Source organism: Meriones unguiculatus, chromosome 2 (genome assembly GCF_030254825.1).
Source record: "Meriones unguiculatus strain TT.TT164.6M chromosome 2, Bangor_MerUng_6.1, whole genome shotgun sequence".
Lineage (NCBI taxonomy): Eukaryota > Metazoa > Chordata > Mammalia > Rodentia > Muridae > Meriones > Meriones unguiculatus.
In genome coordinates, this window is record NC_083350.1 from 160,407,850 (window position 1) to 160,418,661 (window position 10,812).

At 49.6% G+C, this 10,812-nt stretch overlaps 1 protein-coding gene across 1 annotated transcript in view; it reads right to left on the minus strand.

The window, feature by feature from the left end:
- The window catches only part of Frem2 (FRAS1 related extracellular matrix 2), a 127,194-nt gene extending 117,115 nt beyond the window's left edge, over positions 1–10,079 (minus strand). The window contains exon 1 of the mRNA XM_021652359.2: positions 4,682–10,079. Coding sequence (XP_021508034.1) covers positions 4,682–9,824 — 5,143 coding nt within the window. The 5' untranslated portion in view covers positions 9,825–10,079. The remainder of the gene's footprint in view (positions 1–4,681) is intronic.
- Positions 10,080–10,812: the final 733 nt, after the last annotated feature.

The window sequence follows — 10,812 nt, forward strand, 5'->3', positions numbered from 1 at the left end:
GGTGCAGTAGACTGCTTTTAAAGCTTCAATGCATGGTAGAGGCTTTAGCAATTCAATGTCCCTTTTCACTGCTTCTGAAATCATGTGCTTAGATCTGATGATGCTACTAATACACAATTTAAAAAATTCATCTATTTTATCAGTTCTTCTCCTTAAGGATGCCTCACATACTATGTAATGAAACAAAACCACTCTGTCCTGTGATTCCTTAAAATACTTTCATCTTTGATCTGGGCCAGGCAGTGAGTTTTAAAAATTACACAAACTCAGAATGTGGCTAAGGACACTGTCAAGAAGGTGTGTAGTATTTGTCTCCTGTGTGTTTATAGGTTTTCTAATTTCTAAGAGTTCTATTAGGTCTGTGCTATGGAGGGCACAGGGTGAGAAACACAGTATGAGAAAAGTATCTCGAGTGAGCAGAGCACTTAGAGTCTGCACGTTCTGCCATAGACTTCTGAATCTTTTCCTAGGAGAGATGACATGTGAACTGTGCCCTGCCTCACAGCTCTGAAAGAAGATACAATTATAAGCAGTAGGTAACGGCGAAGTCTGCTTTTTAGTTCATAGACCAAGTCCACATGCATTGCACCCCTCTAGTCCTTTACCTCGACCTCTACCATAGTGTCCCTGCACTAAAGTTTACATCAACCAGCTCGGGCATCTTTCCTAGCAGATTAAAAACCTCTGAAGTTGTTTCCTCCCCCCCCCACTGTTTTTATATGCCACAGCCCCCTGCTGAAGGTTTTTTTCAGTCAGCAAATGCTCTCGTGAGTCATAACTTGAAATGAAAGCCCCGAGTGGTCTCACCCACTCCCCCACCTCTGCCTTAGCCTGCCCTGAGTCTCTGAAGGCTAAGAGGCATAGCCCGGACACTGCCCCTGCATGGTCTGTTTGCTCTGAAAACTCAACTTACGATCTGTTGTTTAGTAAGGAATGACTGATCACACATCCCCCAGTATAGCAGCCATGACCTGTAGCCATGTGGAAACTCTTTTCTAACCTTCTCACTGCCTCTTGTATTTTGTTTGAAAATCTAAAGACATGGTTTGAAGAAAAAGAAAAGAAGAAGAATGAAGAAGGAGGAGGAGGACAGGATGGTGAAATGGCTTTGGCTAAGACACTGGCTGCTCTTGCTGAGGACCATTGTTTCGTTTCCAGCACCCACAACCATCTTAACTCTAGTTACAGATGATCTAACGCCATCTTCTGGCCTCTTTGTGCACTGCATGCATGTGCCTGACATACATGCAGGCAGAACTCACACACACACCAAAAGATGTACAAGCAAAATTTTTTAATTAATTGAAAATAAAGAGATTGCTCAGTAGTAAAGAGCCCTGCCTGCTCTTGCAGAGGACCGAGGCTCAATTCCTAGCACCGTGGCTCACAGAGCCACTTTTCCTTTTGCAGAGGAGCCAATGACCCCTTCTGATCTCTACAAGGACCAGGCACACACAAGGCAAACAGATACACTTGCATGTAAAACATTCATGCAATAAAAATAAAGCTATAAAAGATACATCTCTATTACACATTTGCCAATGTTTTCTTTAAAAAAAAAAAAAACAACAGTTAGAGAAAATTTGGTTGCAAAAAATGGCCTCTTCAAAACTTTTCACTTCCCTGTAACTTTGTTAACACTAATTCAAGGTTACAAACGGAAACCCTTGATAAAAGTGTTGTTCTTCTGCAGGTACCCCTAAAATATAAGCACACCATAAATGTGCATAAACACTACCTTCCTTAAATACAAAGAGGATACTGTAATTAAGATAGATGAAATGATATAACAATCTAAGAATTAGATTTTCTTCTAATTGTAATATTTGATATATTTCTCTCATTGAGCTACACAACCACCTCAGAGTTCCTATTTTAAGCAAATATTCCTGGTAATCATAGCTGGTGCAAACGGGATGGGGAAGCCTTGCACCTTCCTGAAAGTGATTAGCAAATTATCCAACGACATAGCAGTATGTGCTCATTATTTATCTGCTTTCGTTTTCTGTGTATGAGTGCTTTGTCTGCACGCACCTAAGAGCACTTCGTGCTCGCCTGCTACCCACAGAGGCCAGAAGGGGCATCAGATCCCCTGAAACTGGAGTTACAGGTGGTTGTGATCTGCCACGTGAGTGCTGGAGCCACAGCTGGGTCCTGTGCCAGGGCAGCAAATGCTCTTAACTGCTGAGCCAACTCTCCAGCCCCGTTATGTACTCATCGCAGAGAAAAAAAGAAAACTTACGTACTCGAGACAAGTGCCTTAGACCTAGGAATTGGTATACACAGGGACACGTTGACAAAAGGCGGAGTTTAAGGCAAATAGGTCTCTAATCTGAGGAATTCTGCACTGTGGACCTTGCCTGGCAATGAATTTTCGTAAGTCTTCGAAATAAAAATATCTCCCAAGAGCCATTTAGCTGATCAACTTAGGAATAATCTCTCTGGCTTTCTTTGCTAAAAGTGTTGGACTCCATTGAAACACAGCTTCCCTTATCCCTCCATGATAAAGCAAAATCAAAACCAGACTGCACTTGCGCGGTCCTCACGCCCAACGCCTCTCTCCTTTCCCCTCCAGGAGGAGCAGCCAGCTGTGAAGGAACCATCTTTAACCGCTTATCTAATCTCCATAAATAACTGCTGTGAACCAAACTCCAGCCCTAACTTGTTCAAATGAGTGTTGTGTGATTAAATATCAAGAGGGCTCCTCCTTAGAGTCTGAATTTGTATCAGAATGTAATAAGTTCCTTTAAAATGTAATTTTTTGAACTACAATTTTTAACCACAATACGTAACTACTCTACAGTTACCAGGATAATAAAACTTAATTGTGGTAGCTCCATGAAAACAAATAAAACAAAATGCCTACAGAAAAATCGCATACTTGAAGGGTTCAACACATGACCAATAATGTGGCTACAGTTTGGAGCTGCTGAATTTGGCGTGTAGAATTTAAAAGAAATCATTTGCCCATCTTCTTCCAAATTTTTTTTTAACAACAGCAAAATCCCTGTGAAAACACATTGTTTGGGGCTCAGAGGAGGGATGAAATGGAAGGTTTTCTGCTCTCTACCATCCTCTCCATGAAAACACACCAGTCTTACAATGCAGAAAACTCTGCTGGGCCCACAGGACATTTACACTCTGAGGTTTTCCTGTCCCTGCAGGCCCGAGATACAGGCAGGCTCTCAGCCAAGAATCAGAGGCTGCAGTGCGAAGCTGTTTGCCAGCATCAAACAGAAAAGCAGATCACTTCAACACAACAACCGCGTCTATTAAAGTGTTTGTTGTCTAAAAGCAGGCCGCTGGAGCAGGAAAAGAACACCCCCGCTGGGATGTCCTGGGGTTACACTCCATTTCCACCCCAGAGCCCACACGGGAGATCCAGTTTCCATTCGGGTGCTGAGATTTTCCTGAAAGCAACACAAATCCCTTTGTAATGAAAGTTGCAGGGTCTGAGAACAGGGCCCTCACTTCCCAGCTAGCCCTGAAAGGCTTCTCCCTTTCCTCTCTGAGAAGCTCAGCAGAGGTCACCTGCCCTTCAGTCTCTGACCTCATCAGAGCCTGCTGCCCGAAGGCTGCAGGAACAACGCAGGTGCTTCAGGCAAACGCTGTCTGACATTTTGCTTGGGATGGGGCAGAAAGGCTTTGAAGAAAAAGTGAATGAAAAATAGTGACTGAAAGATAGCAATGAAATATGTAATGACAAACAACAATAAAAATAACATAGCAGCAAATATAAAATTAAGGAAAATAATAAATAAAGGAAAAAATAATAAATAAATAAATAAAATTAAGGAAAATAAATACATAAAATCATAAATAACAATACTAATGCAGTAGAATACTGAAAAATAATAAAAGAATCCTCTCCTTCAATGATCAATCATCTTTTCGTATTTTCTGCAGTTATGAGACGAATGATTGCTTAGTTTTCTTGCACATCATTAATTATGTGCTCCTTTTTGAGCACATGCCAATGCTGTGCCCTGTCACACGAGACACAATTTTAATAACTCTAGACAGGTTTATTTATTTTACGTCAGGCAAACAGCTGTCTGCCTGAGTCATAAAACAGTACTTTTAAAGCCTCAAATAAGTGCAAATGAATATTGTCTTTTAGTTATAAAATTCCCAACAGTCACAGCAAGTTATCAGTCCCAGTTTTTTTTTGTTTTTTTGTTTTTTTTTTTTTTAAGAAAATGGTAACATGAATTTACAGGTACTGTGTTTGAATGTATATTGATAAAGACAGCCAGGTGATTTATACCATCTCTCTCTCTCTAAGGCACTAAAATGTTTCCAGGACCATGTGCGGTGTATAAAACAGAGCATGGAAAGAGAGTTGGTGAGATGAAGCAGCTTCAGAAAGTCAGCCTGTATCATAAACCCCCAAATTCTGGTTCTTGCCTCATCAGCCTATCTTGCCACAGTTGTAGTGCCTTTAAATTCCCCCGATGAAGGTCACTACAACACAACCCACAGCAAAGTGGAGGTGTTGTCCCAGTATTGGGGTATCTGTGTGCTCTCCTTCTGTCTGTCTCCTTCCCTCCCCTCACCTCTCTTCCTCTTCCCTTTAACTCAATCTTGATGCTATACTTAAAAAGCTTAGTGATCCACTCACTCTCATGAAACAGGGAGCCTGGCATGGGCTTTGGTTGTGAGAGGAAGAAGCAGAACGTACCTTGGGTAAACTGTGTGATGCTCTGGTTACCCTGGCCCAGGTTGAGAAGGTAGCCATGCTGGGGGGCTTCTGTCACAATGAACCTGAGAGAAAAATGCACGCTGTCTCTGTCCTCCACTTTCAGGATTTTGCTTGTGATCATGAACCCCAAATGGCCAGTGGCCAGAGTACGAAGCGTAGAAGCTCCTTTGTTCACCACAATTTGGGGGACACTGTTGTCCACAGCGAGGACCTGGATTTTCATCACTTGAGGTCTCCTGGTTTCAAATACTGTATCAGGAAAAACATAGAAGTCCGAGTGGGTGCCGTCAGTCACTGTGAAGGAGAAGCTGTCTTCCGTGGACTCAGTGCCATCATGTTTGTAGCTGATTAAGTTTTCATTCAAGTCTTGCTTGGTAAAAACCATGACGGATCTAGTATTGTTGAATAGGAGGTGACCATGAACAGGGACCTGAGTGACCGTGAACTTCAGGAGCCTGTCGGGAGTATCTCTGTCTTCCACAGTGAGTTCAAAGGGAGTGATCAGCTTGCTTTCACTTTCGCTGACCACCAAGTCGTGGATGGTGACCACTGGCTTCTTGTTGTCCACGTCACTGATAGAGATCCGGAAAGTTCGGAAGACAGGGTTACGTCCGTCGGTGACTTGAAATTCAAAACTGTCCATTTTGACCTCGTCCTCAGCTGTGTGTATATAGTAGATTTTGTTACCAGCCAGCTGGAGCTGGGTGAAAGAAGTGATGGATATTCCTCTTTGATCTGTGCACTCCAAGTGACCTCTCATAGGAGGCCTGGTGATGGTGAAAACTAAGTTCTCATCAGGACTGTTCAAGTCACTCGTGCTCAGTAGGTCTGTGGTAAGAGTGACTTTGCCACCTTCTTTTAAGGACACCCCCTTACTTATCACATCAGGGAAGACAATGTCAACACTTCCAATAGACACGTAAAAGTAGCGATCTATAAGGGCATTTGTTCCATCGGTCACATCGAATTTAATTAGGTCTCGAATGCCCTCGTGCCCAAAATGGACATACTGAATTAAATTTCTGTCTACTTCATCTTGGGTAAAATTCATGCCTAGAGTGATATTCTCAAAGACACCTGTAGGTTTTCGTTTCTGTAACAAGCCATGTCCTGGTCCATAACGAATAATGTAAAGCAATGATTTGTCATCAGAGTCCAAATCAGTTGCCATTAACATTTTGTTGTTGATAACTTTGGTTTCCCCAATTTCTATCTCTAGCCCATTATTGATGGCCATCCTGGGGGTCTCATCATCAACAGGGATGACCACAATGAGGACCATCTTCTCCACAGAGTGCTTGCCATCCGTCAGTTTAATCACGAAGCTGTCCTCTTGCGTCTCAGAATCATCATGCTCATAAATAATGCTGGAACTCTCTATAATCTGGTCCAGGGTGAAGCTTTCAACCAACACGGTGCCATTGATCAGCTGGTTCATGATGTGGCCATGAGTCGGAAACCGGGTAATGGTGAAAGTTAAGTCATCTGGGGGGATGTCGGCATCAGCAGCACTGAGGATGGGAGTGTGGACCATCACACTCATGCCTTCAAACACCACGAACTCCCTCACGAACATTTCTGGCTGCTCGTCGTTGGTGGGAACGATCACAATGGGGAAAATCTGTCTCTCAGAAAAGTTAATGCCATCAGAGCAACGGAATACGAAACGGTCTTCCACAGGCTCCACTCCTCTGTGGACACTCTGGACGTAGTTAACGTGCCCTTGCCTGAGATCCTTCAGCGTGAAGGCGCTCACGGCAATCCCAGCTCTCGACTTTTCTGAGCCTGGCGCTGGAGCAATGTTCTCTACATAGCCCGAGGTTGGCTGGATGACAATTGTGCACAAGAGGTCATCATTCAGGGAGTCCACGTCCTCAGCACTCAGGTGGGTGAGGGTTATCATGCTCTTGTCGCCTTCCTGCACTACAAACTGCTCACCGATGGAAATTTCAGGGGCTTGGCTGTCCACGGGGAGGATAGTTACCCACACAGTAACACCCTGAATAATACTGCTGCCGAGTCTCCACTCCTGAGACGTGGCTGACAGACTCAGGTTAAAAGAGTCTGCTTTGGGCAACAGGCCAATCTCACCGCTCGTGTGGGCATAGACAACAGAGCCCTCCAGGATGTCCCTCTGGGTGAACTGCTCAGCTGGAGCTCCATTGACCAGAATTTCCCCATAGATGGGCGGATTTTCCAATAGGAAAGTCAACATCAAGTCGTCAGTGTCCTGGTAGGCCCCCTTAATGATGTTGGCAGTGACTTCGGTAGCCCCATTCTCCAAGACATCTAGATAGGACTCCAAAGTGCCTGCAGGAAGGACTGACACAGGACCTTCGCGCTCCGTTGGCCGTACATTCACTCTGAGAGTGATCGGCACCACGTGGCGTCTGTCACTGACCTCCAGGGAGCAGCTGTCGGTCAAAGAGTCATCCCCGTTATTCAAATAGGAAATTCGGCCATACTTTATGTCCTCTAAACGGAAGCGTCCTCCGACATGCAGCGTCTGTCCGGAGAGCTGCACGTGGCCGTGTTTGGGGGCCTGTGTGAGAGTGAGAGTGATGTGGGCCGCCTTGGTGTCAGCATCATTCACATGCAACTCAGTGTCACGCAGGATGTGGCGGCCCCTCTTCTCGACGGTGAAGCCGGTGTTGACGATCTCGGGGGGCTGGTTATCCACGGGCTGCAGGTAAAGGGTGAAGGTGCCAGGAGCCACATTCCCAGCTCGATCCTCCACTTGGAACTGGAACTGAGCTACTCGAGCTGCTACGCCCAGCTCCTGACCCGGGGGCCTGTAAGCGATTTTATGATGATTGACCTGGGCTTGGGTAAACTGGGTCACCACAACTGTAGGCTCATCCGTGAAGACCAGCATGCCTAGCGGAGCTGGCGTGTGGTTCTCATCCGTGTCCGTGGGGGGCTGGGTCACTGTGTACTGTAGCTCTCGGTCATCTGTGTCCAGGTCAGTGTAGTGCAGCCACTTTTTCCTCAGCGGTGTGAGCTGGGATTCCTGCACCACCATCCGAAGGGGACAGCCGCTGCCTAGTTCTGGAGGGAGGCGGTCCACAGGATGAATCCGTATCACAAACCTCTGGACCCCAGACCGATTAGGGGGGTCATGATTGTCTTGGACTCTAAACGTGAGGTGGTCCATCACCGGCCCGGGGCTGTGGGGCCCCGAATGCCTGTAGAAGAGCTTCCCCTCTGTTATATCCTGTTGCCGCCACTCTGTCACTGTTCGCTCGTAAAAGGACCCTTGCTTCTGCCACAGGCCCTGCTCTTCCCAGGGAACGTGAGTCTGGCGGAGAAGCAGGTGTCCCGTGCTTGAGAAGGGTGGCTCCAGGACAAAAAGCAGCTGCGAGTCCTCTGAATCCATATCCGTTGCACTCAGAGTCAAGGGCGGGATGGGCACAGTGTCCCCCTCCGCCAGTGTCAGCCCAGTGTTGGCGTTCAGGACAGGTGGCTGGTCATCCACGGGGACCAAAGTGATGGGGAACAGGAACTGGACCTGGTGCCTGCCTCCCCCGTCTGACATGCGCAGCACCAAGTTGTCACTCAGCGAACCGTCTCTGTCATCATGCTGGTAGAGAACCTGGCCAGCTGCCAGCTCGGCCACCGTGAAGGTCTTGGGGGCAGAGTCCCTGCTGGGAGAACCCAGAATCACAAGGTGGCCATGCCGCAGCCCAGCCACCACCTCAAGTCTCACGGCTTCTAGGTCGTCCTCATCACTGATGACCAAGTTTTGGGGTCCACTGCCTTCAGGACCCGTGAGCGGCCGATACTGACCCTCGTAGAGAATAAGGCCAGTGTTCCGTGTGACCACTGGGGCCAGCGTGTTCATGGGCTTCACCACCACCATGAAGGCAAAAGGGTCTGAGGCTGCTCCTTCCGGGTCCACGACTTCCAGCTCCAGTTCAAACAGGCGCTCCTGATCGGAGTCCTCCGAGGGAGGCTGGTAGGCAATCTTCAGCAGGCGCAAATCCCGTTGTGTAAAGGAGGAGAGAGGTAGGCTTCGGTCATCAGTGCTCACCAAGTAGCCCTGCCCGGGCAGGAAGACGGAGGTGAGGTTGAAGATCAAAAGGTCGGGGTTGGATTCAGCATCTTCCGCTGCCAGCATGTCCGGAGTGAGCGCAGTCAGTACAAACTGGTCCACCTCCATCATCATCATGGCCACGAAACTGGGCTTGGGTGCAGTGTTCTCCACTCCTCCCCGGATCCTCACAAGCACCTGGAAGTGCTCGCGTTTTAAAGCCGGGCTGCCCACAGGAGCCCCTCGCGGATGGAGCTCCACCACCATGGGCAGCCAGTCCCTGTTAGGTGAGTGACTGGAGGCCGTGTGGCGGTAGCGCACTCCGAGCTCCTGGAACGCTCTGCAATCCATCAAAAGGGTCTCGGGGATCCCTCCCTCTCTGGCCTCTCTCTGGACTTGCGGGTAGTGAAGGAGTTCCCCGTAGCGAGGCAAGGCACTCAAACCCGACAGGATGCCCACGCGGCACTCCTCCGTCTCAGGCTGGTAGGTGAACTCTAAGCTCCGAGCGTCCAGGGCATTGCTGGTCCCTAGCAGTTCTTCCACGACCAGAGGTAAGTTCCGAGTCACAACTTCCAGCTGGGTGAAGACCACTTCCACCTCCAGGGCCAGGGGCAGGACTACCGCCCCTCCCGGGGCATCGTAGCGCAGCTGCAGCCGGACGCGGTCGCGGGAAGGGCTGCGGGCGCCCAGGTGTGAGTAGCGCACCTCGCGCGGGCCGTAGTCGCAGGCAAAGCGCTTGGGACTCAAGCGGCCAGGACGCTGGGCCAGCGCGTCGTTGTCCAGCACGGTCACCGCGCAGCGGTCTCCTGGCTGCACCTGCAGCACCAAGTCACGCAGAGGATCCAGCCAGACCTCGCGACCGAAGGGCACCCGGAGTCCGCGGTTCGCCACCACTATCGCTTCCTCGGCAGGGACCCCTGAAGTCCCGGAGAGACCCGGGGACAGAAGCGCTGCGTCGGGGGCGCCGGGCTGTGTGGAGGCGCGGCTTACCAGTGACAGGAGCAGCAGCAGCAGCAGCAGCAGCCTGGGAGACTGTGTGTGCGTCGGCTGGAAGCTGGAAGGCTTGGGTGTCCTGTGCGCGCGGGTGGCCATCCCGGGAGTCCTTGTGGTATGCAGGGTCCCAGAGTTAGACTTCACCCTGCGAGTAAGCCAAGCTAATCCGGGCGCAGGCTTCTGGAGAGACGGTTGGGAAGGGCCGGGAACGCGGCGCGGCGCGGCGCCGGCGGGGTCCTCCCGGCGGCAGGGCAGGACCTCCAGGAGGATGGCCCAGAGCGCCGCGCGGCGAGGCTCGGAGCCGCAACCCAAGATGCTAAACACCTCCAGCCCGTCCCGGGCGCGTAGCAGACAGTGGAGTCCCTACTTCCCAGGTCCCGGGACCTTAGGCTGTGAGGGAAATCCCTCCCCTTGCACCCCCTAACTCCAATTCTCCCAGGGGGCCAATCGCTGATCCCTGGAGGAGGCCCGGAGTACAGGGTTGGGTAGTGATCGCTGTCAATCAGCTCCCAGGCGGGGAAACTGCGCAGAGCTGAGGTGCAACAGGTTGTTTGGAATGAAGGGGCCCTAGAGCTGCTTGCCCGAGGATAGACAGCCCCGGACCTGGGGCTGGGGCTCAGCCGCCGGCCCGCGCGGCCCTACGGACTCAGGGCTTCAGGTCTTCAAGCCGAAACGGATCTATTTCAGCCCCCTTCCCCGGTCATTGAATTATCTTCCCCAGGGTGACCACTTCTCGCCGAAACTTCCAAAGCGGGAGGACGGGGAGTGAAGTTGAACTTTACTTGTGGTCTGGGTTTGAAAAGGAACCCCAGGCAGTTCGGGAAGACACTGGGGATTTTCGAAAGGACGAGAGGGGGGTCGTTAGAAGCCAGACCTAGCTAGCCAGAGACTTAGCTACCTCCGGCCCTGGCTGATTTCCCCATACTTTACAACCAACGCCGCCAGCGGATTGTTGGGTTTTTAACATGCCCCTCCTTTGCAACCAAAGTTCACAGAGTTAAAATGGAAAAAAAAAAAAAAAAAAAAAAAAAAAAAGGCTTCTGGGGTGTTTAAGAAATGCCATCTGATCAGAATCTCCACCCTCCCT